General features: G+C 44.9%; 1 protein-coding gene across 1 annotated transcript; it reads left to right on the top strand.

Moving 5' to 3' along the window:
* Positions 1-11516: 11516 nt before the first annotated feature.
* Positions 11517-14192, top strand: CCR75_001983 (uncharacterized protein; the record flags this gene model as incomplete). The annotated part of the gene is made up of 1 exon (XM_067960084.1): positions 11517-14192. The coding sequence occupies one exon, from the start codon at positions 11517-11519 to the stop codon at positions 14190-14192; it is 2676 nt and encodes an 891-aa protein (XP_067823785.1).
* Between the last annotated feature and the right edge of the window lie 12877 nt (positions 14193-27069).

The following is a 27069-nucleotide window of genomic DNA, read 5'->3' on the forward strand; positions in this document are numbered from 1 at the left end:
CTACACTGATTACAGCGAAGGTGGGACGCCTCGGCTACTTTACGTACACGACGTGCAGAAGAAGGTTGTAAGTAGTTAAGAATTCGTAGCTCTAAAGGTAGATTCTAAGGCTTAAAATAGAGGAAAGTCAAACTGTATTAATATTTTAAGTTCCTATGTAAAGATCTTCTATCTGCTACTGACTTTATTAAATTAATAACGAACTATGTATGTCACCTACTTGCGCACCGCACAATCGTGTCATGTGACGATTAATTGGGTTGATTAAACCTTAATTAACTAATCAATAAAACTGATGTTTTATTGCGTCAATATTACCAAATTTGGTAATACTGAAACAATTAAGGTAAACTAATAAGAATAATTTGTACTTATTTACTTATATCCTCTCACAGAAAATAATGTTAATACTTCCTCTTGTAGGAAAAACATATTTATGTAACGGGACACCTCGTGACACCCTCTCCTAAATTAACATGACTAACGTAGAGTGACAGAGAAATAATATTATGTATTTCCCCATAAATACTTGCATTATCGGTTTCGAAATTAAAATTTTCAATTCCATTGATTATTAATTTTGTTCGAAGATCCATTCGTTTGCGCATATTAACGAGACCCTTTCGCGTCACTGGAGGGGCAGCAAAGCTGGAAGCTGCACGGCACAGTGAAGCTATTAGCGATGCAAATATGTTAGAAGACGCTAATGCGTCTACTGCGGGAAAAAAGTTACCTCCTACTCCAATTGGAGGTGACTGGGCCGTGTTTATCGCCCGACTCGGGTGGCAACTGTTAAGGCCTCCGAATCAACCGGCATATCCGTTAAACCGACGGGTTTTAACGTGACAAAAAATGTGTAACGACGAAGTTGTTTGACACTTCACCAGACCCTTTTGGCGCGGAGTCATCTTGAAATGACTCGATGGACGACGATAACTCTGGTGATGTGTCAGTGTTCATCACTAGAAGCGAAGTGATTGTAAAGGTCACTTCGGTAAGCTTGCTACTGATGGTACGAGCTTACATCACCAGAGACGTAATGATTCTAAGGATCACTCCGAGAGTGATGTTAGCGTTAGCGTTAACGTTAACATGAGTCAACAGAAGAGGGAACGCAATGTCTTGCGGTTTGCTCCCGAAAAGAAGCATTGTTACCCTCTTAAGTCAACCCAATTCGTTAATGGGACCAACGATCGAAACCAAATGCAATTATTCGACTCATTCAGGCTTTCCAAGCCGAATCCGTCAATGGTTGTGGAGGGATGAGAATCGGTTCGCCTCGTTTGACGAGTCCGAATCTATATCATGATTTGCATCACACCCTTGGTTATTAAGGGGGAGATTTTGATAACGAGTGATCCCGTCGCCGCGAGTCAGCGGTGACGATTGATACTGTTTCTCGTGACCAGTTGAGACTGTGCGCAGGTTACGGCTGAACAACTGGCGAACGAAAGGACACATCAGTCCCTTCAAAACGAGCTGGTGACAGCTCGTCAGAAGATTCCCTCCTTGGAGGAAAGAGTAAATCGTCTAATTCATGAGAATCGAACTCAACCCGAGACCATAAAGCTTTGGCTCAGGACCATCAGGTTTTGGCGGATGCCCTAGACCGTTCCGGCATTATCCGGAATTGGGAGAAGTCTCTTGCAGATAATACGGGCGGAGACGCCCAACATAAAGCGTAGAATGTGTATGCATCCTACGAGGCAGCTCGATCGTGTACGCATTGCTTTGGCGATGTAGTACGTGAAACGGGCCGATATACCTGGGCAGTAATTTCTACTGCCCACATTCGTCACTTCATGTTTTGGTAGATTTACCGTAGACAGTAGGACAAGGTCATTTATATTGAATGAAAGTATGTTTGCTCTTCCATTTTTGTCAGAGTTCCGTTTCTGTCGGTCCACCGCATCAACGATGGTTCTCTGTGCGAAACGGACCACTGTTTCCCTGGCCAGCAGGAAATCACCTGCTGACTCGATTTTATTGTTCTTTTCAGTGCGACCGGTTTTCGCTTTGCCGAGATATCAATCTCCTCATTATTGAAAGTGTTATCGCTCTCATTAATAATTTTATTTTCGATGCTGAGCCTTTCAGCATCGTTATCGAAGTTGGTAATAGCATTATTGATATTACTGAGTTTGTCTGCGTCAATATTATATTTAATCAACATTGGTATCCTTCGCATTATTGGCCTTACGGCCAATGTGGAATTAGAAGATTCTTTCCTCGAGCGCCCCCCCCTTGAAAAGGAGCTACTCCCAACAGGGTAGGTATACGTGGGTGGCGTAAGCCGTTCACGGAAAACGGTGTATGCTTTGTAGAAGTATGCACTAAATTGTTGATGGCAAATTCAACCATCGGCAAGAACTCGCTCCAACTCTTATAAGAGTGGAAGTATCCGCGAAGTATCTCTTTGAGACTACGGTTTGCACGCTCCGTCTGACGATCTCGTTCAGGATGATCAGAAGTTGACATTTTTAACTGTGTTGCAATTGATTTGACCACTGTTTGGCAAAATTCCGCCGTGAATCTAGATTCTTGATCTGAGACCAGTTCGGGGTAACCCATGAAGTCGAAATATCGTGTCAACAAAGACACAAGCACAGCCTTTGGCTGTGATCGAATTCGTGACGGCAGCAAGATGTAATATCTTGCTAAAGTGATCAACGAAAACAAGAATAGCACTTTTCTTGTGGTTATCTTGCGAGGAAATCGAAGACGAAGCCCATTGATACGGACTGCCATCACTCTGCCGAAACAAGCAGAGGTTGTAACGGAGCTCGGAATGAAGCACTCGGCCTTACTCGTTGACTTACTTCATAAGAACGTATGTACTTGCGGATGAACTTATACTGGCGTGGCCAGTAGAAGTCGCGACTTATCGTGAGATAAGTCTTCTCACGTTTACGATGAACACTTTTTGGTGCATCGTGGGACTCATACATGATGCGTAATCGCAAATTACTTTGGGTAGGGATACCGACACGAGGTGTGTTGCCAGAAATGGCTGTATAATACAATAAATCATTGCGCGTTGTACATCGATCTGTTGAGGATCGATACATTTTAAATAATTCTTTCAAGGATTGCTGGGATGGATCTCTAAGGTAATCTATCAACCCTCTAAGAGACTCATCTTCTTGATAAGCTCTTTTTATGTCGCCAAGTAATATTGGCGACGAACCCTTATCGCACCCGGCAAAAAATCGGGCCAGCACGAAAGTATTCCAGCGACGACATCAAGTCGTCCTGGTGTTTAGTCCACGGAGAGATTATACTCTGCTAAGAAAGACAACCATGTCGCCATTTTTGCGAGAGGTAGGGACTGTTTACGGCCCTGGGTAAAGACGCATGGTCCGTATATACAATAAACGGTCTATCTCCCAAGAAAAAGACCTTAAACTTAGCCAGTGCATATTTCATGGCAAGCAATTCCTTGTCTTGCACTGGATAGTTGCGTTCAGCTAGTTGAAGCTGACGCAATTAATAACAGTCGACGCGCTCTGCACCGTCTGTGTCATATCGCATTAATGAACAGCCGATTGTGAATTGCTGGCGTCACAGACCACATGAAATGGTCTGTCTCGGTCCGCAATCGCCAGAATTGACGATTGCATCAATCTTTGCTTAATACCTCACTGAATCGCTGACAATCAGCGTTCCATGACCGCTTTACATTTTTCTCAACAAATCAGAAAGATTTACTGTTATTCGGCAAAATTGCGGGAGCATATGTGCTGGTACGCTGCCAGCCGAAGAACTTTTGAAGTCCCTTATATCCATCGACTGGCACAGGCCAGTCGGTGATCGCCTTGATCGTTTCCGGATCCGGGCGTACACCGTATTTACGCACGATGCACCTAAGAAGTGGTATTTTGTTTGCGACGAATATATACTTCTTGAGATTTGCATACAAGATGTCCTACGAGTGAGTGCGATGGCCTCACTTTTAATTCAGTTGTCGCACGACTGCAGAAGACCTCAGTGTAAATACGCATCACACTGAAATGTTGGACCCCGACGGCTGTGCCCAAGCACAGGCAGGGTTGAAGGTCCACAATTGTGACGCGAATAGTTGCCGACGGCTGAGCTTAGGCCCAGGCAGCGTTGAAGTTCAAAAACTTGAATAATTTGAGTGGTAAGACACAAGGATACTTGCCAGGGAATCAACATCCAAAAAATATGGATCGCCTGTCTATAAAAGACAGTGCGAAAGTCCTAAATCGACTAAGGAGTCGATCGTAGAGGAAGTCCTCAATAAAATTAGGGAATAAATCCCGCAAAAGTTGAGTGGACGAATCCCTTGAAAACTGTAGTTTAAAGGTTCCCAGGTAACTTTTGGAAATAAGATAAAGAGGAAACTGAGACATCAAGTGTCTTTGTAAACGACGGATCAAGTGTAGGCGCTTATACACTTGTTTGATAGCGCCTTTGAAGTTCACTTCGGAGGAGGAGTCAATTGCTAACGCTAGAACCGAAACGGTCCTTGCGTGATCAGCGTAGTGTCAAAGTCAAGCAGATCTGCAGGCTTGTCCAGATGACAAGTACGGCCGATATTTTGTCGACTATCGTATTTTCTGAGAACGAATGGGTTTTTAGCAGCTCATCGTTGGACGAAAGTTTCCTAGATGAGAAGACACAGATGAAACGTTTTACGTCCCAGTCCTGGGAGTCTTCAAAGACAAATCCTTTGTATAAGGATTTAATCGAATTCAAGGATGTATTCCCTGAATCCGTACTGTGCGACGTTACGTAAGGATAAAGGCACTCGACAAGAAAATCGATCAGATTCCAGGTTCAAAATACTGTGTCATGTAGCAGTGGGCATTGCCTATTAGTGATCGACAAATTCTTTGCCGATCGCTTGGCAGTGGGTCATGAGAGGAAGTCACCTCTCCACATAGCTCTCCGATCTTCTGTGTCCGTAAAGCAACAGTAGGGTAAGAGATTGTGAATGCGTTTAATAAATTGAGCTCTTTAACGATATTGGCTCAAACCTCGATACCACGGAAAGACGTAATGATTGATGGTAAGATGATGTATAATGATTGATGAAAGACGTAATGATTGATGGTGTGTCAAAGAGAACTATATTTTTGTTTATGGATAGGTCGATCGGATCTTTATGCTTGAACAAGTTATGCCGTTCACATTCCGTTTCGGGTGCTACTGCAGTAAGCAACTGAAGCGAAATGCTATGGGAGTGGCTAGTTGCGCTACAGGGGCTTACTTGCACCTGCGACATTCTACAGATGTGTAGCTGATATATTGAGGTGGTGCTGGATTTTGCACCGATCTATTTTAATGACGTTTTCGTTCATAGCAGAGCCATGAACGGAAAGTCGGACGTTGAAGTACATCGTGCTCACGTCCGAAAGGTTCTTACACATATGAGTACGCATAAGTGCACGCTTGTGGACGCTCTCAGACCGAACCACTAGTGAAGACATCGCACTCACTCATAGGACATTCACACGCTTGCGAACGCTCTAAGACGTTTATCAGACGACAATCTCATGAAAGAGATGCAGGCATCGTCACGGCTTGATTCTGCCAGTTTATGAATGGCTCGTAATTCTTTGAACCATGATAATCCAAGGATGACATCAACTTTGTCATCCAAATCTAGTACGATGAAGTCATCATCGCACTGGTTACCCTTTACGTGTAGGATACCACACGTAACTACATGTTTCTTTACTGTAACAGATGTGCCTGTTGCTAGGCGCACTGTCACCCTCGTTAGATGGATATCGCGCTTAATAAATTTGAGTAGCGATTGGCGTTAAAAGGAGTTGTTTGACGCCCCACAATCGACCAGGAGCTTTAGCGAGGATTTATTTGCCACTATAATTTTCAAGGTGATACGATTAACCTCATCACTTGGAGCAGTTACGCACAGTGTTTGTGTGTGAAAAGCACCTTTTGTCAAAAGGCCTGTCATTTCTTTTGACGTTGCTGTATTTAAAAGGGCGCTCCGCATCTACTGTCTCCGACCGTTTTGATTCACGATCCTCCTCACCGGTCGGATTCGCGTCCTCCGCTATACTAAGCGGGATTTGATCGTATTCGCTCGGTGTTTCTAGGCACTGGGCGTGGGGCAGGCGTAGTGGCACGTCTTCTGACAATTATTGCATTTTCGCAATCGTTTGTTACGTGAAGAGCGTGGTTCCTCGCTCTCCATATACGAGGCTTGAAAGCTCTCTCGTTTCATCTAACATGTTTACGTATTGAACGTGCGTAACCCGTTGAACGACTACGAAGTATATTGGTAAAATCTCTCCTCAATTAGTGCAGGTGTGTTGCTAATCCCCTGTGGCTTTTCATGCCATTTCCAATGCATACCGCTTGGGGTACTAATTGCTGTGAAACGAAATATCCGGCTCACGCATAAGGACCTGATAGAATACATCCATCTGGTCCAAGGAAGAAAAGGTGGTACTTGTTAATCTGCTACCAGGTGTAACAGGGTACCCTTTGCTAGTACTGATAACAGTACTAGTCAACCTACACTGATTAAAGTGACAGTGGGGCGCCTTGACTACTTCATGTACACGACGTGCAGAGGAAGAAGTCTTAGCTACTAAAGGTAATTTTTCAGGCTTTAGAATAGAGAGAAAGTAAAACGGTATAAAAAAATTAAGTTTATACATAACGATCTTCTATCTACTATTTTTTTAATATAAATTATTATGCATGGCGCCTACTTGCGCATCGCACAATCGTATATTGTGACGTTTGGCAAAATACTTTTAACTTAGATCAACCGATCGTAATCTGATGTCTTATTGCGTCAATATTACCATATCTGGAATCATTAAGGTAAAATTAGCAAAACATTATAGTTTTGTACTTGTAAGAGGAATAATTTACATTCTTTTTTATAAGAGGAAATTATTTCCTCTTCTAAAAAAGACTGTAAATTATTTCTCTCACAAGAAAAGAATTTATGTATACGGACACCTCGTTACAAGGGACATACCAACTGCCTCGCTGCACGCGAGAGAAGACAACCAAACCGCTTCTTCGCTGTAACTAGGTGTGTGAGTTGAAGTGCGGGGTCGCTATAGAAGCGGCCACCTTCAATTTCTATTTCTTACAGTGGGTTTCGAAGTTAAGTTAGCATACATTTTGGACTTACTATACGCTTTATCACGCGCACTTATAAGCCAGGTAACGTCGCCCTACGTCTGTTTCACCTGTAGCACACTGTAGTCCTTCTCACGACCAAGTTCGAGATGAGAATTTCCTCGCCGTCGCCAACTTCAAAGATGAATCTGGATCGCACGGCCTTCCCTCACCTCACGAGTATAGAGTGGCAATCTTCCTCCTTCTCGCAGCGATGTCCGGAGAGCTCGTCGTTACGTCTCTAATGAGCTCAGCGACGCGGAACCGGCAACGCCTTGCCATCCACGAAGTCGTGGACCGCGAGCTCGCCGATTCTCATCGGCGAATACACGGAACTAGTCCGAAGAAATGATAACATCTATCTGCTCTGGCGTAGAAAAGAAACGACTTCCCCTAAATCGATGGTTTCGAGAGGTTGAAATCGCGATCGACTCGCGATCGATTGGGTCGCCAAAAGAAAAGGTTAGTTTCTTCTCTCCCAGTCATCCGGGAAGGCCAAGGAGTGGGTTCTCGGAGAGTTTGTTGTAGATGAGTGCACGTTTCCAACCCTGGTCGCTCTACAAACGATCTTTGTCTCGCCTTCAAGCCGCCTCAAGATATATATTTTTGCACTCGCACTGAGTTCTACGCGGTCCGAAAAGGGATGATGTCTTTGCGCGACTACGTCCAAACGACAGGACAGACATTGTCAATGAGCCCATTGACATGGCATTACAGGTCCACGTCTTTGTGTTCGTTATACGTTAGGAATTGCTTGCAATTGCTCACGCGAGAAGACCTATCTGTCTTGAAGAAAATGATTGCCTTCGCGCGAGTATTATATTGTAATCTTCGTATGCAAGAGCCATTCCGGTGGAGCATCGATCATCCGGACCAGAGCCGATGAAGTTCGACGATGTCGAGACGTCGCAATCGACGTCATCCAACTTCTGTTCGACAGTCTTCAATTGACGACCGTCCGCTGACCAACTTAGATTGCTGAGAGCAATTACAACTTGCTTATAACATATACGGATAATTCTTTGCTGTTCCACAGCTTGATGTTCGGCCTCGTCTTCCTCAGCGAGGCTGAGATCCATGGGTACCGGTCTAATAGACGAAACCAATGTGCTTGAAGTACTACAATGACGCCCTGCGTACTAAAAAAGCGAGATGACCTAAGACGACGAACTCAGAGTGATTAAAAATTAAAATTCCGCGTCTAAAGTAGCGCGATCGGTGAACTTTTGTACTGGCCACGGCTGAATCATGACCTTCTAGATAGATGGTTACCAGAACCGCCTCTTGTAATGGGCGTGGCTGCATAGCAGCAATATGGGCTCTCAACTCCTGGAAATAATTTCCTACAGTCAATTTACCCTGACGGGCAGATATGATTCTATGCAAAAAGACTGATTAGAAGGTGTTTTTAATCAATCCTTTTGCATAGTTTCCTATCTGTAAAACACGCGAGTCAATAGTTATTTTAGCATGTCCCACGTGGGAAATGCGAGGTCTTTAAACCTGTTACGCGTGAAAGCTCACTCTCGTGCTCTACCACCGAGCTTGGAGATGGCCAGGGCCACTCGTTTTTGCACAATTTCGAGCAGAGCCGAGGTCAAGGTCAATTTCAACTCTTTGATCCAAAGAAATAGATCTTTTCCCTCTTTGCCCTCATATGTCTTAATATTCACAACAAGAGGACAAGCTTTAGGCTCCGAATAGGTGCAAAGATGTACCGAGTTGTCATGGACTTGTCCCAAAAGAGTGGACTCATAGTGTATAAAGGCTCCCAGCCTTGCAATAAGTTCCTCTCGGCCCTGAGACAGGATATGACCTATTTCCAAAGCACAAAGCCTTTCAAACGCTAAGTGTTTGGCTTCTGAGAGGTTCGGGAAAGAATCTATCTTCACGGAGAGCAAGTCTTATAATGACTCATGCGTCAATCGACTACGAGTGCTACCACGTGTAGCGGAGCTACCTGTCTCCTTAAGTCAGAGGAAGACTTTTAGACTGACAGAATTCCTTAGCTAATAGGAATGATAAGTGTAACAACTCCAAGAATCGTACAAGCTCGTAGAGCAAAGAGGGTCTCATTTTAAGGGACATAGAACCAAGTGGCAACTAGTGCCCGAAGGTATATACGTTAAGAAAGCTTTGTACTCTTACTTATCGAAGCGCAAGCCTAAGAAAGGCACGACACGCTTTAGATCAAAAGAAAACTATATTTTTGCTTAAGATATATAATATACCCTGATTACTTGATGTACATTTCGGCGACCCGATAAAATATGGCGGCTCAGAACCTTTACGTCGCCAGTTTTCAGTGGAGTGACTAACAATTTCTTTTACGCATCGTGTTATCGTAACCACCGACGCGCGTTCCTGTCCGCGAGGGACCTGGCAAAGTTGTGGTGAAACTGGCTGATGGAAAGCTACGTCGTCTTTAAAAAGAGAAGTGTCGCTGCCATACACTTTCAATGGTTTCAATAGCAACGACAGCTTCTTGGTGATACTTATGTACAACGCATTCGTTCGATTGCTATTAGATGTTTCGTAGATGGCCCCCAAATCGACGGTTTGTCGCGGTTTATCAAGCGTCTGGAGAATTCGATGTAAGCGTAGTGTTCACGTTTCTCTTGGTCGCTTCAAGAGATTGGCCTCACGTCGCCACGGCGGACGGTGTGGATACGACATGAGCAGTGCATGGAGATAGCTGTGGACCTATCGGCACTGTTTATGCAGTTCTTCTAGATGCCCCAGACGATTGCGAACTTTGCATCGCCGCGAACAGTGGTCGCGGTGGTGCTCATACTGGATCGAAGCATGGTCAGGCAGGAGCTCCCACACAAAGTTATGGGGTCGGGTGGGGGATCTCACATTATGTGACAACGTCTTAGCACGACTCTAAAGATATAACTGTTAATTTTGCAATATAGCGGAATAATGAAAATGTTACATGCTGTCATTTTAATCTGTAGTTTTTATTTCATGAAAACAAACAGACGAGATCTCTTTAAATAATCCGAAGCTTTTCTCATTTAATATTTACTATGTAGTAAGAAACCTTAATATTTATTGTCTAAGTATGGATTGGCTCCATCATGGGAGTCATTCTTCTACGTGCCGACATCTTACTGGATAATAATGACCGTGGCTCCTGATTAATAGCACCCATTCATGCGACGTCCTACACCAGTTCGGATAGTACACGCTGTTGAAGTTACATGTATAAGCTCAATCAAATTTATATTCGCTAGATAAAAGCTCATTATTAATAACATGTTCGAAAAGTGCTGTCGCAAATCTGCATTTACAAAATCAATGTATTAGCATCTGTGTCCAAAGGACACTGACTGATGCAAATCTCTAAAAAAATTAAATGGATTTTTAGTCTTTTTTTATCCGTAAGCACTATTCTGCAGTGCACTTTACGAGGCTCAAGTTCGAGCTCTGGCGAAAACAATCTGTCTCAAAAATACTCTCGTAAAGTGCCGCAACAAATTAAAATTATATTGGTTTTGCCCCTTCTAAAGAGCAATGAAGTCAAATAGAGCAATTACAAGATCGAGTTATTGAGTCTTTGATTTGAGTATCAAAGATCACAATATAATGAATGAGCTTATGTCCTTCCATTCTCGACTAAAACACGCAAACCGGCGATACCATATTTGAGTTAAGGGCGCACGGAAAGCCTCGTATAAACTGTCTTTACAATGAGCGAAAATAGCGTCGTCTCTCAATTCCGATGTGTCCTCCCTCTACAAACTCATCGTTCAATCTCGTTTACATCACCGCGGAACATAGTACGTGGATTTTGGCGGCGTCCACCAATACCTAGCTCTGTAATCCTCAAACCTCTCTCTACTCTCAAGTAAAAAAGATGCCGACCACTCCCTCAAGAAGACATGAATGTCACCGTCTGAACGACGCAAAGTGCTATTCTTGCGTTGTGCCAACCATATGGACATGAAAGGCTCAGAAAGCAGCAAGAATAATCCTTAATTTTAATTTCCATCGTGACAGAAAAAGCACGTCTTCTAATAGCACGTGTGAATATACAGCTAGACCGGATGGTCCTTGTCCATGCAACGCTTTCTAGTACAGAAACTACTCGCTAATCTGTCGTTTGTCTTTGCTACTTCCTGAACCACGAAGTTTGTTCGATAAACAAAACTATTTCAAGATCCCCCTACGACGTCCTGGCCACAATCACGTTGTCGAATCGGCAGGTATAGGCGACAGAAAACGAGTCGCAGGCCTATCGCAGATATTTGGATTGACCACACCATGCCACTTTGATTTGCTGTTGTCCGTTGAAAGCATCACGGGAGCTGTAAAGAACTTGATCGACAAGACGTTCATTCCGTCACTCCCCCTCGCGTGAATCAAGGGCATTAAATTTAATGGGCTTCATGCGACCGAATCTATGCTTTCAATTAAGTCTCTATGCAGTCCTACTCGTCGTTACCGCCACGACAATACTCGATCGTACCTCGAGTCCTGACGACAATGACGTGATTCGGCGATTAACTGGCGCTGGGAACGACCCGGATAAGACCATTCCGTTTAATTCCTGGAGCAATACGATCAAGACATTTCGCAATGGCCTCGCGTTTGTCATTGTACTCGTGGCAGCCCACCCTCTCGGTGTGTTTTTCCCACGGTACTTTCGACTTCCGCTCATTACGGGGTACCTCATCATTGGCATTATTGCCGGACCATTTGTGGCCAATGTATTGACCGAAGACATTGTCACGATGCTTTCAAACTACGTCAGTGCTTTAGCGCTGTCATTTATTTCGTTTCAAGCAGGGCAAGAAATTTATTTGCCGGAATTGCGGCCACAACTCAAGTCAATTTTTATCCTCTTATCGACGCTTTATATTACGGCGATGGTCATTTTAACTTGCGTACATTTGCTTGTCGAAAGTGCGTTTTTCTATGATGACTTAGCACTAAGTTGCCAATTGGGGATTGCGCTCATGTTTGGCTCCATTTCGGTCTTGGGGTCCCCTGCCACGGTCATGGCAATTAAGATTGAACTCAATAGCGTCGGACCGTTCACGAGTTTAATGCTTGGTGCAACCATGACGGCCGAATTTGTCGTGCTTTTGTCCTTTTCGATTGCTCGGATCGTGTCGTCGATCTACTGTGCCGAATTAAATGTATCCATGCTCAACCTCATGTTTACGTTAAGTATTGTCATGTCCAACGTCGTAGTTGGGGTGATTCTCGCGTGTGCCACGTACTTGATCTTTCAAATTCCAGGTGGGGAATCCCACCATCACGCCCACGAGCCGGCAATGGAAGGCAGCCCGTCGCAAGAGTTCTATTACAATCAAAAGACGGACGTGAAGGCGTCGTCGGTGGACATGGAGTATACCCCCGCGCATGCTCGTCATGAGCAGCCATCTTCGTCCTCATTTCTATCGCCGCAAGCTTCGCTCTCAATAAAAGGGTTTATTTGGTTATCCATGGGGTACGTTTTTTATATTTCGACGGCGACGGTCGCCAAGGTTACCGATGTGATGTATGGATTGACCTGGGAAGTCAAGTTTGAGCCATTATTGGTGTTAATGATTGCTGCGTGTATTACTGGCCACCACACGGCAATTCGACACGACATGCACGTGATTCTCGACACGGCCGCTCCGTACTTTTTTCTTCCGTTCTTTGTCATGACGGGAGCCGCTCTAAAGCTCGATCAAGTCGTTCATGCCATTCCACTTATGACGGTTTATGTATTGTTACGGTATATTGCCATTTTTATTGCGTGTTACGTTGGAGGACGCTTTTTGCTAAAGTTGACACCACGACAATACAATAATTTATGGCTCACAATGACGCCACAAGCTGGTGTGGCATTAGGTCTTGCCAATGAAGTAAAAGCCATGAGTGAAGACACGTGGGCAGCTGACTTTGCCGCAACAATTGTGGCCGCTGTGGTTGTGAATCAAATTGTCGGTCCTGTCTTGTGTGCCATGGGCTTGAGTCGTGCAGGCGAAACCCTCAAGGACCGTATGGCCGACGAAAACGATCTTAAAGTCGAAGTTGACAAAGAACCCGACTATGAAGGTCCTAACGACTCTCGCATGCGACCGAGTCGACCGTCTTATCGGACAAGCCGGTACTCTGTGCTTGACAATGGCCAAACGATGCCATTCTACAAAGTACGAAATGCCGTTGTAATTGGAGACGACGAAGTTGCGTTTGAAATTGCGCTCGATCTGTCGCTCTACGGCGCGCACGTGAATGTCCCGCTTCTAGACGAAGAACGGACGAAAATGTGGCAACAAATGAATGCCACCATTGTCAATCGATGTGTCCAGGGCGACTTGATTTCGTACAAGAATGCCCTTCAAGATCGCGACAATACTGAAGCCATGTCCACGGCCGATGTTATTGCGTTTACGGGCAATGCCGACCGTACTCGTGAAAATATTCGGCTATTGAAGTCGTTACTAGGGGAAGGGCATCCTCGTATGATTGTCGTGGCGCCAGATTGTCAATTTAGTAAAGAAATGCGAGACCAAGGGATTTTGGTGATTCAACCGTCGATTGCATTGGCCAATATTGCGACGCGGATGGCATTATTGGATCAAAAATCAGCGCAAGCACTTTCGAATGAAATTAGTACTACCAATGACTTGAGTACCGCCGCGTACTTCTTGCGGCCAAGTGGGCTCCGTGAATCCGTCTCTGAAATGGCAATTGAGGCACGACGCATGGCGTTAGGTCGCAGTGTCGTGAACCATCATTCCGTGAATTATGACCGTTTGTATGAGGTGATGGCTGCCGAGAAATTGCCCATGCCGCCTCCGCCATCGCGTGTAGCCATGTTTGGCACATCGGCTGCAGATTGTGATCCATTTGCCACTCGGGAATGTGATCCGTTTGTAGCACGGGATACCGTCATTACTCGGGACAATGGATCGAGCTTTTTCGTGCATGACGACGATGGAGAAGAGGTTCCGATGTCGTCAACAAATGCGATGCTACGAAGTCAGTCGATGCCAAGACCAAGTGGCTCGCGCATGTCCCGCCCATCGTTCGTGAACGTGACACGCGATTATCATTAATGTCCGAACAATTGCTAGATGGGTGCACAAAAAATGTGTAGCCATGTATTTTTTGATCTCATGGGGATACAATAATGCAGCGTTCCTTTTAAAAATCGCGCACGTTAGAAGACTACAATATCATTAAGTTTCACAATGAATACACTAAGAAGCTCCTTTTTCCGTACTTCGGAGTGAATATTGAATTCAATTTTAATAGGGAGCCGGTATGGGACACATCCCTTTTGGTATTGCCACACCCCCTCCCCGTCTGTACTGAATAAGAACGTCCTTTATTATACTTTAACTGTATGGGTCATTCCACTGCATCCAAAAATCAACAGTTATTCTTCCTTTTGAATCGTCTTTAGATCGCCCTTTTGGCCTTAAGCATCCTTCCTGCGTAAATTACATTAGGAAATTGCTACAGCCACACATCGTAAGTCACACATGAGAGTAGTGTAATGGGTGTGATTGCTCCTGGACCACATCAGAAACCGTGTTTTTGTTTGATGTTAAATGTACGGTTTTTAACAGGTAAGAAAAAAGCCGAGAGCCACACTTGATTGGCACGTCATAAAAAGAGCGAAAAGAAAGAGCAGCAAAGTGGAGAAGTTGAGCTGGAGACAAGCGTCAAGGGTCGGATCTGCGCTCTTCCGCATGCATGTTATCTTTGGAGGTCAAGCTGAGGATGATTTTATTTAACTTTGCTTCGACTAACTTCTGTGGAAACGCATGCCTACCTTTCAAATAGGAAAATCTTAGTGCTCTTTTTTTGTACCTCCATGAGCGCAAGCAAGCCACAATTTCGGATGTGTTTCAGATTTTGTCGGCTTTCGTTCTCAATTTCTTTGTTAAAAAAAGCATCTTGCTATTTAACAAAGAAATTACGCAAATATTGCGAAATCTTTTTGCCGGCCTTTCGAACTACTGAAGCTGGGAATGCCTGCATAAAGGTTTTCAATATATGTTCTAGTTATCAGTAAGTTGCTACTAATACGCTACTCTCATAGACACAGGTTGTCTGGCTATATCGGTTCCCAAATGTTTTTAGGGCTCGAAAGGAATAATTGTTAATTTTGCGATATGGCGGAATAATAAAAATGTATTTATACTTTCATTTTGATCGGTAGTTTTTATTTTAACTAAACAAACAGATGAGTTTCCTTTGAATAATGTGAAGATTTTTTCTTTCAATCTCTAATTTATAGTGAGAAACCTTAGGATTTTACAAAGGTGTCCCTCGGATAACTTATAGCCACTGTGGAGGGTGAAAGCGTAAGTTGCCTGAGGGTATAAGCTACGTGAGAAATAGAAATATTTACTGAACCTCACTTTAATGACTGTCCTATACGGTTTTATCCCTCCTGCTTCCGCATACACACCTCACCAATGCGCAAAGACTTTAAGTCTGCAGGCACAAATTACAGAGCCCACAAATGAGCCAGAGTGCCTTAGCATCTTATGCTACAGCCCAGTTCAGGAAGAACATTACGCAGGCTGGTATAAGTGGCATTTTAAAGAAGCGCAAGGAGCTGGAAGTCATGACAGAGACTGGCCTCGCTGCCAAGCGCCCTCGTGTCGCACACCATCCTCAACTCGAAGAAGCCCTGGCAATTTAGGTGCTTCAGTGCTAGGTGAAAAACGTTGTCCTCACGGGGGAGATTATCAAGGTCAAGGCTAAGCGCTTTGCTGACCGCCTGGGGTTGGCTGAGGATGCTGGCAACTTTCCGATGGATGGCTTCCGAGATTCCAGCAGCGAAACGAACTTCGTTGCATCCGAATTCATGGTGAAAGTGGCTCCACAGATCAAGAAGCCATGGAAGCTGCATTTCCTGAACTCAAGGCAGCCATAGCTCGATTTGAGATCAAAGATGTGTATAACATGGATGAAATAGGTCTGATTCATATCATTGAAAGCATTCTTTTATGCAAGACTCATACTGAATACTTTTAGGCCTACCTACAGCATGGTTCCAGAAAAGACCATTTCACAGGGAAGAATTGAAGGTCTAAAGAAGGACAAAGTGAGCTATATCTGGATTTGGATTTTGAGTAGCTTAACCTAACTGTACTTTACTAAAAAAATCTTATAGTTCTTTCTTTCGCATACAGACGCGTTTCACTGTAGTATTTACTGCCAATGCTGATGGCTCCGAGAAGCTAAAACCTTTTTTATTAGGAAATCCAAGATGCCACGCTGTTTCAAACGGCAGACAGGAGAACGGCTGGGGGTTTATTACAGAGACAACAAGAATGCATGGACGACTGGAATCCTTTTCCAAGAGTGGCTACATAAACTTGACAATGACATGAGGGTAAGTTGTATTCCATGTGATATTGCAAGTGTACCTGGAATTCAATTTAACCAAGTCTTGTCAGGGAAAGGGCAGGAAGATTCTTCTTTTGCTAGATTTGACTCCGTCTCACAGAATGGAAGAACTGGAGCTTGGGAATATCAAGGTCACTCTCCTTCCACCAAACTGCACATCAAACAATCAGCCCATGAATGCTGGCATCATTGCATCATTCAAGTGCCATTAAAGGCGCTTTCACCTTCAGAATGCCGTGGACCGTGATGAGCGATGGGAGGCCAACGTCTTCAAGGTTGACCAGCTAACAGCAATGCGGTGGTGTATGGGGGCATGGGAGGATATTTCAGTTACCACAGTGGTAAACTGCTTTAGGCATACGGGCTTGCAGATGGTGAAAACGGAAGAGCAGGGGATTGAGCTAGAGCTACATGAAGCCTTAAAGAGGCTACCACTGAGGAACCCAATGGCAACTGAGTATTTATTGAATCCAGATGAGGAGAAGGTGGCGCACGAGGAGCTGGATGATGAAGAAATTATTGCAATGGTTCAGCAGGCAGAAGAGGATGAGAATCAGGAACCAGAGCATATGGAGGAAGTTCAGGTCAGCCAGCATGAAAAGCTAAACTCCTTAGCTTTAACTGCCACACTTCTTGATCTGTCAAATCCTTTTCATAGGAAAGGTAATAAATTTTCTCCATCGAAAACTTATATTTTCTCTAAATCTTATTAGTTATTAGTTATAAGTTAGACACCATAGAACGGTGATGGTGAAGCCAATACCTTATAAGTTACGTGAAGTTAAAAGTTATGAGGGGATAAGTTATCCGAGGGACACCTGTATGTACTATAAAAAATAGAAATTGTAGGCGGGCACTTCTACCTCGCACTACAATTCACACACCTTTAAGGTACAGCGAAGTAGCGATCTGACCGTCTTTTCTCGCAAGCAGCGAGGCAGTTGGTAGCCCCTTCGTGGCGGGGTTTCCGCATACATAAATATTATGTTCTATAAGAGGAATAATTCATATAAATTTCTATGAGAGGAAATAGGTAAATAAGTACAAATTATTATCTTTATTAATTTTACCTTAATGGCTGTAATGTTACCAAATTTAATAATATTTACGCAATAAACATCAGTTTATTGATCGCTTGATTTAAGCTTGAATCAACCCCGCCAATCGTCACAAGACACGATTCTGCGGTGCGCAACTAGGAGCCATACATAGTGAGCTATTCATAAAAATAAAGTCAGTACTAGAAAGAAGATCGTTACGGGAACTTTAATACAGTTTTATTATCTCTTTTTTTAAAGCCTTAGAATTTACCTTTAGCAGCTAAGACTTCTTAGCTACTTAGAACCTTTGTAAGCGGACACGTCTTGATGGGCCACGCTCTACTTAAGCACACTCCCTAGTACAGCGAGGAAGCGATTGACCATCTTCTCGCACGTGTAGTGAGGAAGTTGGTGGGCGCCTAAGCGACCTCACCCAACGAACTAAGTACTTTAGTACAAGTGACGTCACGGGAGCGGTAATCCGACTCCACGTTCGCACTTACCAAATAGGAAGTAATTTTAAGACTAACTTATATTTCATCGTATTATTTATATAATTCCTATTTAACCAATCATAAAATGCCATCTCTGTAGAGCGACACTAATTTGTGTTGCGAGCGTATCTTTCTAAATTCCTTCGCGTAACGGATGACGCTAGCCGTCATCCCCGCTAATGTGAATATCCTCAGGGACATCACATACACAAGGGTGGGTCACAATGTGAACCACACCCAAGTGCTGGGTCGAATTACTTCACTTAAGTAATTGACCATTCTCTTAAGTACCCTCTGTGAACTTAACGGGGAGTGTGTAACATAGGGCAACTTCAGCCCGTTACACCATTCCCCCTATAAAAACGAATTTACATTTTTAAAATTCGTCAATGAGAGCGAGGAACACTGAACTCCTTTACGCGCCGCTTTAGTTCTCTCAGTCTCTCTAGCGACATGTGTTCACATACACGGCACCAAAGATGCCACCTAAAAGGGGCCAAGCTGGTTGGTCGTCTACAAAGACACCCGCGTAACCACACACGAAGCGCACGCGCCGCGGTAAAACGCCGCCGGCGCCTAGTGCCAGAGTTACAACGTCGACAGCTACTGCTGCTGTCGCGTAAACTGGACTAAATGATCCGTCCCACTTTCACAGTGAGGATGTAGATCCGTTGCTAATTGCTGACTGCAATAAGTCGACGCCACTGCCATCACCTCATAGAAGTGATGAGGACAGCGAGCTAATGAGGAAGTATGATGGCGCTTTATTGCCCATTCAAACTTCACTCCTTTCTCCGAACATGGGGACAACAAAGTTTTCTAATGATATCTCGTCGTCTGCGCTGGCTAGCGCAGATATGATTATTATTGAGAGCGCTGCCCATAAAGTCGCAGCTGCTCCTCCGTTGGGTAAAACCACAGCGTCTTATGCTCAGACCACTTTATATAATTGTTCTGACATAGAGGAGCCTGAGCGTAAAGCTCCGCCGACGACAGGTAAACGTGCTCAGTCGGTGTCACAAGCCAGTCGTTTCAAACGTGGCTACGTGACGGAAGGCATATCACTAATGCCCTCTCCATCTCAACGGCATCGTATAAACGCGCCAAAAGCGTCTCTCTTTCTCAGATCCCGGTCGTGTTGCGTTCCAATGAAACGCCCGACCAATACGAGGCGGAATTCACGCGCCGCTTTTAATCGCACCACGATGCGGTGATCAACGGTCGCAGCGAATTAATTTCGCCCGCTTTCGTGTGAAAGGAGCCATAGGCGGTACTGTCCCCCCCTCTTCCTTCTCACCACGCTACTCCTGCTAGTCCATTTGAGACAAGCGGAGAGGCCTCAGCTGGTGGTCCTTTTCATAGGCAGTTACCAAGCCGAGCACGTCCATACGTAGGGTATCGATCGGTTCCCAAGAGTCGAATCTATTCGGTTAACTCCTCCACTGGGCTAGGAACTGATACTTTTGTCTCCCGAAGCGGTAGACAAGCAATCTTCAAACAAAGAAGCATTGATTCCCATTCGCATCCATCAGTGCTAGCGGCGCCCGATAGGATTGGCGATCTCGCTTAACTAATCGCGACTGCCTTACCCGCGTCCATTCAATCGCGGGCGTTAAACGTTACTAATGCCGCATTGAGGATCTCGAAGGTCAAGTCTTGCGACCGTTCTCGATCTTCATTATGTCCGCAAGAAGGATCGTCAGGATTATGAACGCCTGAAACTTCAGCTTGACATATTGGAAAAATTGATGCTGAAGGACCCGCATTATGCGCGTGGTAAATCTCGCTCTGCGAGTCCTTATTGTGGTGAGAGGAGTCATTCGGCTGAAAGTTTTTCACCTTTCCCGTCTCCCTCACCCGATCGACGCCCGAATCACAGTCGGCGTCACAATCAGGCTCCCTTGACGGATGAGGGTATGTGACATACATACTGTTTCAAAAGAGCCACGTAAAATAGGAGGTGCATCTTCATATACGGGGGAAGGGTGAGCTTATAATTTAGGTCTCCAACCTCTTCTACCACCGTAAATGGCCGAATGAAAGGCGGCAGCAACATCGTAGTACCTCCAGGAAGAACAGAAATTGCATTTTAAGGTATGGTAGCAATGTTTAATAGTACTTTTCCCCTACTTTAAAGCGTTTATTATTTTTGCGACCTTTTCGGTCAGCATATTGTTCTGTTTATCCTGTTCGCTTGCCATCGCATCACGAAATATTCGTGTGATGGCTAATCGCTCATCCACAAAGCGTTGAGATTAGCTAACGCTTTTTGCATCTGACTCGCATATGACACCACCGAGAGGTCGGTCATAGGACGTAGTTTAACTGACCACTGCTGAGCTGGCAGGGTCACAAGAGCAACTTTCTGTCGTTGACATGATACCCTCGCGGGTCATCGTCAAAATTGACGAAACTATGTCCCTTTTTTGCACCGAGCGTAGTGAGGAGCTCGATTCCACTAAGACTCGGGCTGCGCACAAACGAGACTGGCGTTTGAGGATGGAGCAGTCCGTTTATATAAAACGGTGTCTCACCCGTACTGGCGTGGACACTGTTATTCATAGTGAACTCGTGGACACTGTTATTCATAGTGAACTCCAGAAAGGACAATTATTTGCTCCATTCTTTAGGAGTCACTATCGTGCGTAATCCATCTGCCACGACCCGTTTGATACGTTCTATTTAGCCATCGGTCTGGGGATAATCCGCGGTCACTATGTGGAGCTTGCTACCTAGCAGCTCAAGCACTATAACGCCAAAAACCAGACGTAAAACGTAGATCCCAGTCTAATACTATGGACTCGGGCATTCCGTGTAGTCGGTATACATGATCCAGGAACAAGAGAGCTGCCTCCTTGCCTGTGCTCGATGTTTTACATGGTGCTAAATGCACCATTTTGCTCAGTTTGTCTACCAAGACGACAAGCCCCTTCCGACCCTTATGGTCGGGTGGTATGCTAAACATAAAGTCCGGACTTACTGACTTCAAACAATCTGTTGAATAGGAAGCGGCTTGCTTCAGTGGCGCACTGCTGGACAGGGCAGGCTTAACGCGCTGACACTGTCCGCAAGAGCGAATATAGTTGGAAACCCATCTATACGGGTGTGGCCACCAAAATTCCTCTGACACTTTTATAAATGCCTTTTCACGGCCCAGATGCCCACTCGATGGCGCATCATGGAGCTTGTGAAGGATCATTAGCTTGCGATCTGTGTCAGGAGGCAATATAGATCAGAAAGAGATCACAAGTGGCAGCTGATGCCATAACAGGCCATCGCTGTAGCTAAAACTATTTAGCTGAACTTTTAGGTGCGACGGAGGGTTACCTTTTCGTCCATGAAGAAGGCGACAGTTTTCGTCCTGGCTGTAGCTCTCCTGTATTTCAGAGGCTGACGTGGTGGGCCTTCGTGGCTGCCAGCGTTAATGGCTCGGGCTAAGCGTTAGCGCACACTTTCCTGATGTCTTACCTCGAAGTCTGGTCAGCGCGATAAAGCGTCAGCCAAAAGATTCGACTTACCAGGCTTGTATTCAGCTTTGAGATTAAATTCGGCGAAGAATGTAAGCCATCTTGCCATTCTAGACGAGGGGTGCGGTGAGCTTATTGCTGTCCGCAATGATGCGTGATTCAAATAAACAAGAATGGATCGGGCCCAATAGGTGCACTCGAAACAGAAGAGCAAGCTATATAGGAGATCGTAACATAGGAACTTATTACAGTTTTACTTTTCACTACTCTAAAAGCCTAAGAATTAACCTTTAGAAGCCAGGACTTCTTAGCTACTTAAAAACTTCCTCTGCACGTCGCTTACGTGATGCAGTCGAGGCTCCACCTTCACATTAATTAGTGTAGGTCCAACTAGAACTGTTATCAGTACTAGCAAAGGGTGTTACATACTTGATATAGGGTGAAATTTCTACGTGTGTTGAAGACCGATAAGCAGAAATAAATACGCGGCCGGGCAAAAGGAGAGTCCAGCTAGATCTGTACACAATGCATATATTTTTCTAGTTCTCCCAGATTTGAAATGGGTGAGATCCTTGCTATGATTATGATTACCTCACGATAGAGTCTTGGCTATCAAACATTTAGCTATCATCGCGAGAGGTATTTCTTATAACCTTTCCACAAAGGATGCTCAGTCGAAACTACCTGCGCGATACTGTCCCACACCTCTTCAAATGCGGCTGATTGACGTCCACACCGACTTATGCTTTATCGTACATCTCATAGGTAATACATCGCTGTACGACTTCCTGCAAGACAATACAGATAAATATTAAAATGGCGTGGGTGTCCTCACTTTGAGAATTCATGGAAGTTATGAGCTGCCGTAACGGACGACAGCTAAAAACTTTCATGATATCTCTTCGTTTCAGACGCTAACTGAAGCGCTGTTTAACAGTTCGATCCGAGAAGTCGGTTTTACTGTTAAAACTATCGATTCAACTATGATTCAAACCATGTTTCGTGTTCCATGAGACAAAGCATGCTAGGACAGATCCTACGCCTCATTTAAATTAAGCAACATACAGCCTAAACTCTGGCAAAAAATAAAAGCGGACTCTTAATATATCTGCAAATCGTGACATTCAATAATCATAGCTGACACTTACTTTATAGATTCTATCCTGTCATTATATCTGTACGTATACCTGCTTAAAGCGCCTCTGACTCTTATGCTCGAGTGGCATCAAAAAGATGTCATTGCTCACGCTCGGATTGATTATTCGCCTTCTCTGTTCATCATTCCAATTACACTATTACTGAATTAGCAAGGGTGTACTATTGTTATTTTTGTAGACCTTACAGGAGTAAAAAATCTCCGAGGTGAGCCATCCAGTTCGGTCAAGCATCCAAATAATACGACTTTTCCCACAAAAATTGGTCGTCAAAATAGACTATTGCGTGCGCCCATCGGCCTCGTGCAAACCGGGGGTAGAAAAATAATTTAATTCTATAGGCATGAGGAGCCATTGGAGATGCACTACGTCCACGTCGTTATCGTAGTGGCGGTCACCTTGTCGCAAGTGAGTATTGAGCAAGTGAGTGCAACGCTATATTGACAACCCGGCGAGCTCGGATCCTGCTGTCGGTGGAGTCGAAACGACCCGCCTCGAATAGTGGCGGCATCTGTTTAACCAATGCAAGGCTCGTTCTTGCCAACCCAAGCCTGTTCAATATCATTGTGGTCGCTCAGCAATGTGGGCCTTTCAAGTAGGCCTAGTCGGTCTAGACAAGACTGAGCATGATCAACACCCTTCGATCGCGAAGACGAAGCAGGGGCGGTCCTAGTTCCATGCGTCCTTAGACACTCTGTCGCGTAAGGCGCTGAAGGAATGATAAGCGGGAAGATCTCACCGGTCGACCAGCCAACCGAAATGCTGCACTCGCTCGACATCATCCCGTTCCAGTGCCGGATGAAAGCGCACCACGATATTTGAAGCGCATTGTATCCAACGCCGTCGATCATCTTTTTGCGCAGGCTGCGGAAGCGCCAGGAAAGATCTCGCATGGCGTCAGGAGAATCCGGAGCATCCGCCTCGAACAAGTCGTAAAGTGCCTACGGTCGAAGGTCAGCGTCCATTATATTGACGTATACCTACCGCTGATGGCCCCGGTGTCGCTCCGTGGTAACTTACTTCGCGTTCAGTCATCGTTACCTGGGTGCTTTGAAAAAATAGTTTTTTTAATTTTCCTGCTGAGCATTCACAAGGCGCAAGTGCTGTCTTGAGAGGGAGTGATGCAATGCATTCTCCGTTGCAGATTAATAAGCGTACTTATACATGTTACTGAAGCAGGATATAATATCCGAATTGACAGGTGTATCACTTCGCAGACTTTCTTTTATCACAACGTAGAAGGATGACTCCATGAGAGACTTAGGGTATCAAAGCTAAAATTTACGTATATTACGGACTTATATACACTTTCTCACGTGCAAATGCAAGCCAGGTGATGCCGCCCTTAGCTCGCAAATACCCCTTTAAAGCGCAACTTAATAAGGAGTACTGCTCACGGTGCAAAATATTAGGCGCCAAAAGAACAGAGCGCCCCGATGCAATACGCTCGAATCGAGGCATTCGTAGTAAGCGAAAATTCCTTCGCCACGAGCATGAATTGAAAAGCCGACTCCGGTTGCTTCACCGTTGATTTTGGTTAGACAGAAGCCTATGTTTATTCAAAGTAAAAACTTTTAACAAAGATAGTTCTGAATTCTTACTTTGACAGTTCTCATAGAAATTTTCCTTGGGTCCTTAAATGTCCCACCTGTTCCAAAAACATTCTACTACTCGAGGAGCATCTAATCTGGCGTCACTCGAAGAGATTCAATTTTGACGAAGTTCTCTTATTGGAACCCCGCACCCCTCATTACACTATGGAGAATTTCGAGCTTTGCAAGGCTTGTCGCTGAACACAAGTAGCAGCTAACAAACGCGAAGTGAAAATTGTCTAAGAGAAGCACAAGCTTACTCGCATGCTTTTGTGGCCTGATCAACGGCTAAGGCGGCTTCATTACCCGAACGTCGTCTCGACCCATTCTCGCCTCAGGGTGACCTGAGGCCTCAGAGTCCGACAATGGTTTGGCTCAGCTCTCGACTGACATCCGTAATGTCACGAACATATGACGCGTGAGGTCCCATGTAGCTTTTTTGGCGGGAATTTAACTATCGAACCCAGTAGCGGCGTGCAATTGAGATAGCGCGCTCCTCATGTGCAATATGACTAGACGCGATCGGTGGATCTGAGAGGTCAACAATTCGTTCGACTATCCAGCGGAATTCACCCGCAGCATCAGCAAAGGGACGCGGGCCGTTGCGACGATGCTGCTTCGACCTGGTTGCTCCGGACGATGTAGATACCGTGATGAACCGGACTGCTGACGCTCATCTCGAAGCGGAAGAGGCGTCGGAGCACGCTGCGCGATAAGCGCGGACTGCGGCACTGTCGGATCGCGAGTTGCTTAACCGCGTGAAGATGCTGGACACCACATCGTCGGTCACCGGCAAGCTGGATCACAGCCTCGTAGGAAGTTGGCGCAGCGACTGGCTCGACGCGATGGGCCCTCGATTTTTGCGGCACTGACTCAGCCTGCTGAGCAGAGTCGGGAACTGGAGCTGAAAGATACATTTTTCAGCCACACAACGTAGAGTATTTGGCGTATAACGCTATTTTTTTCTTTCTTAAAGATAAGGGACGCGTAAATATCGAGAGCGCAGGATTCTCTGGTCCTTTTTAATACCTTATACAGTCCAATAAATTGTGGAGCGAGTTTACTTGCTCCCAAGATCGACAGGATTACACGATTTCCTGGCTAAGAAGAATTCACATTCTGTCCACAGATGAATTGCATCTCGGACAAACCGGGTAATTGACTGCCGTCGCAGCATGAAGTTGGTCACAATGACGTCATCAATCGGACGCGTAGTTGGTTGTTGTGTGTAGTTGGCCGCACGAAGTGGCACAGCGGACGTGCGAGCCCCGAAGAACGGGTCAATCAATGTCTTCGAAGGCCATCTCGCCAAGGATGGCGCCACTTTGGATGGCGTGGAGGTCAGTTGCCGCGTGTGCAAGATTGTGAGAACATCAGCGCCGGTCATGGCGTGAGCTGCACTCATAAATTTCGATATTTGACCTTGCCTCTAAGTGGAGCCACGAAGCGCAGTGGGACAACGTCAAGCACATGGAACGAACATCCCGCGAATGTTACCAAGAAAGAGATACGCGCTCAAGCGTACTCAGCTCGATCACAGCAAAACAGAAAACGCGACAAAGCAAATCCAACTGGCTTACAATAACGGCAACCATCGTTAGATCAAATTAACATTTAAAGGTTGTTAATAAATACATTATCCAAAAGGTAGATAATATTTGAAGAATTTTACTATACATAGTAATATTCGGAAAGCTTATCCATTAGCCGATACAGACCATTATATTTCCTTCCTCCGCGTTCCAGTCAGCACTGGCTGCGCGCAAAGAGAAAGACCGATAAGACTTAATTACATGTTTTGTATTAGTACAATTGAAATAGTAGTAAATAGATAGAACCAGAAGAACTTGATTATTTAATACAGTTTATTTTCAACCCTCTCTAAAGCAAGTGTTTTTAAAAAGAGTCTTCCTCTGTACGTACTACTGTACGCGTCGTGAGGCACTGAAGCAGTGCGGAGTGGACTTGTACTGAAGCAGTGCAAGTCGGCAGTGCCCATGTCGCTTAGCTGCGAAGAATGTCTTCGAGAATGCAATTGATGCCTTCAGGTTGCCCACCTGGCTCATGATTGACCGCAATAGATATTAGTAAGAAGATCGAACAGTTTAGTTCAGAAGGCGCAATTGAACCGCGGAATGCGGTCGATCACAATCGACTCCAGAAAATCATTATAACGGTTCACTGTGTCGATGAGATACACCGCGGTCTCAGCCGCCGTGATTAGTACCGTAATAGGGTTAGATGACTCACATTACTGAATTCATTGTAAAACCAGAATACCAGGTGAAAGGCCAATTTGAAATACATAGAAGACGAAATTTATGCTTCTGAGGTATCCGAGTGCGTAGGCTAGAATCTTAGCAATCTTGTATCGTGGTGCATAGAAACGATCGATGCTTTACACCAACAATTATCGGTCTAAACGGTAACGTGTGATGTGATCACGCTTGAAATGGTAAGGGCCTTCAATTAAGCTCCGTTGGATAAGCGTAGATGCGCGATCATGCCAGCATAATCGTGGTTATCATCGTAAGCCGCTAAAATCTTATTATTAAGAGTTAATTTTGGAACAACTCCGGTTGAATTTAGTGATTCACACGCTGCGCACCTGTCGTTGTTATTGTCGTCAGTATTCTGATGAACCAAGTTTAAGCGAGGATCATAATTAAGACGTTGTGACAGCGCATCTGCAAGAAAATTTCTTTTGCCCGGCTTGTGGTGAACGACGAAATTATACTCACAAAAAAAGGAAGTTACCGAGTCATTGGTTGCGGTAGATGAGAGCTTTTTGTTGCGATTCGCAATGACGTGTGATCTGT

The sequence above is a fragment of the Bremia lactucae genome, linkage group LG11 (genome assembly GCF_004359215.1).
Source record: "Bremia lactucae strain SF5 linkage group LG11, whole genome shotgun sequence".
NCBI classification, from domain to species: Eukaryota; Oomycota; class Peronosporomycetes; order Peronosporales; family Peronosporaceae; genus Bremia; species Bremia lactucae.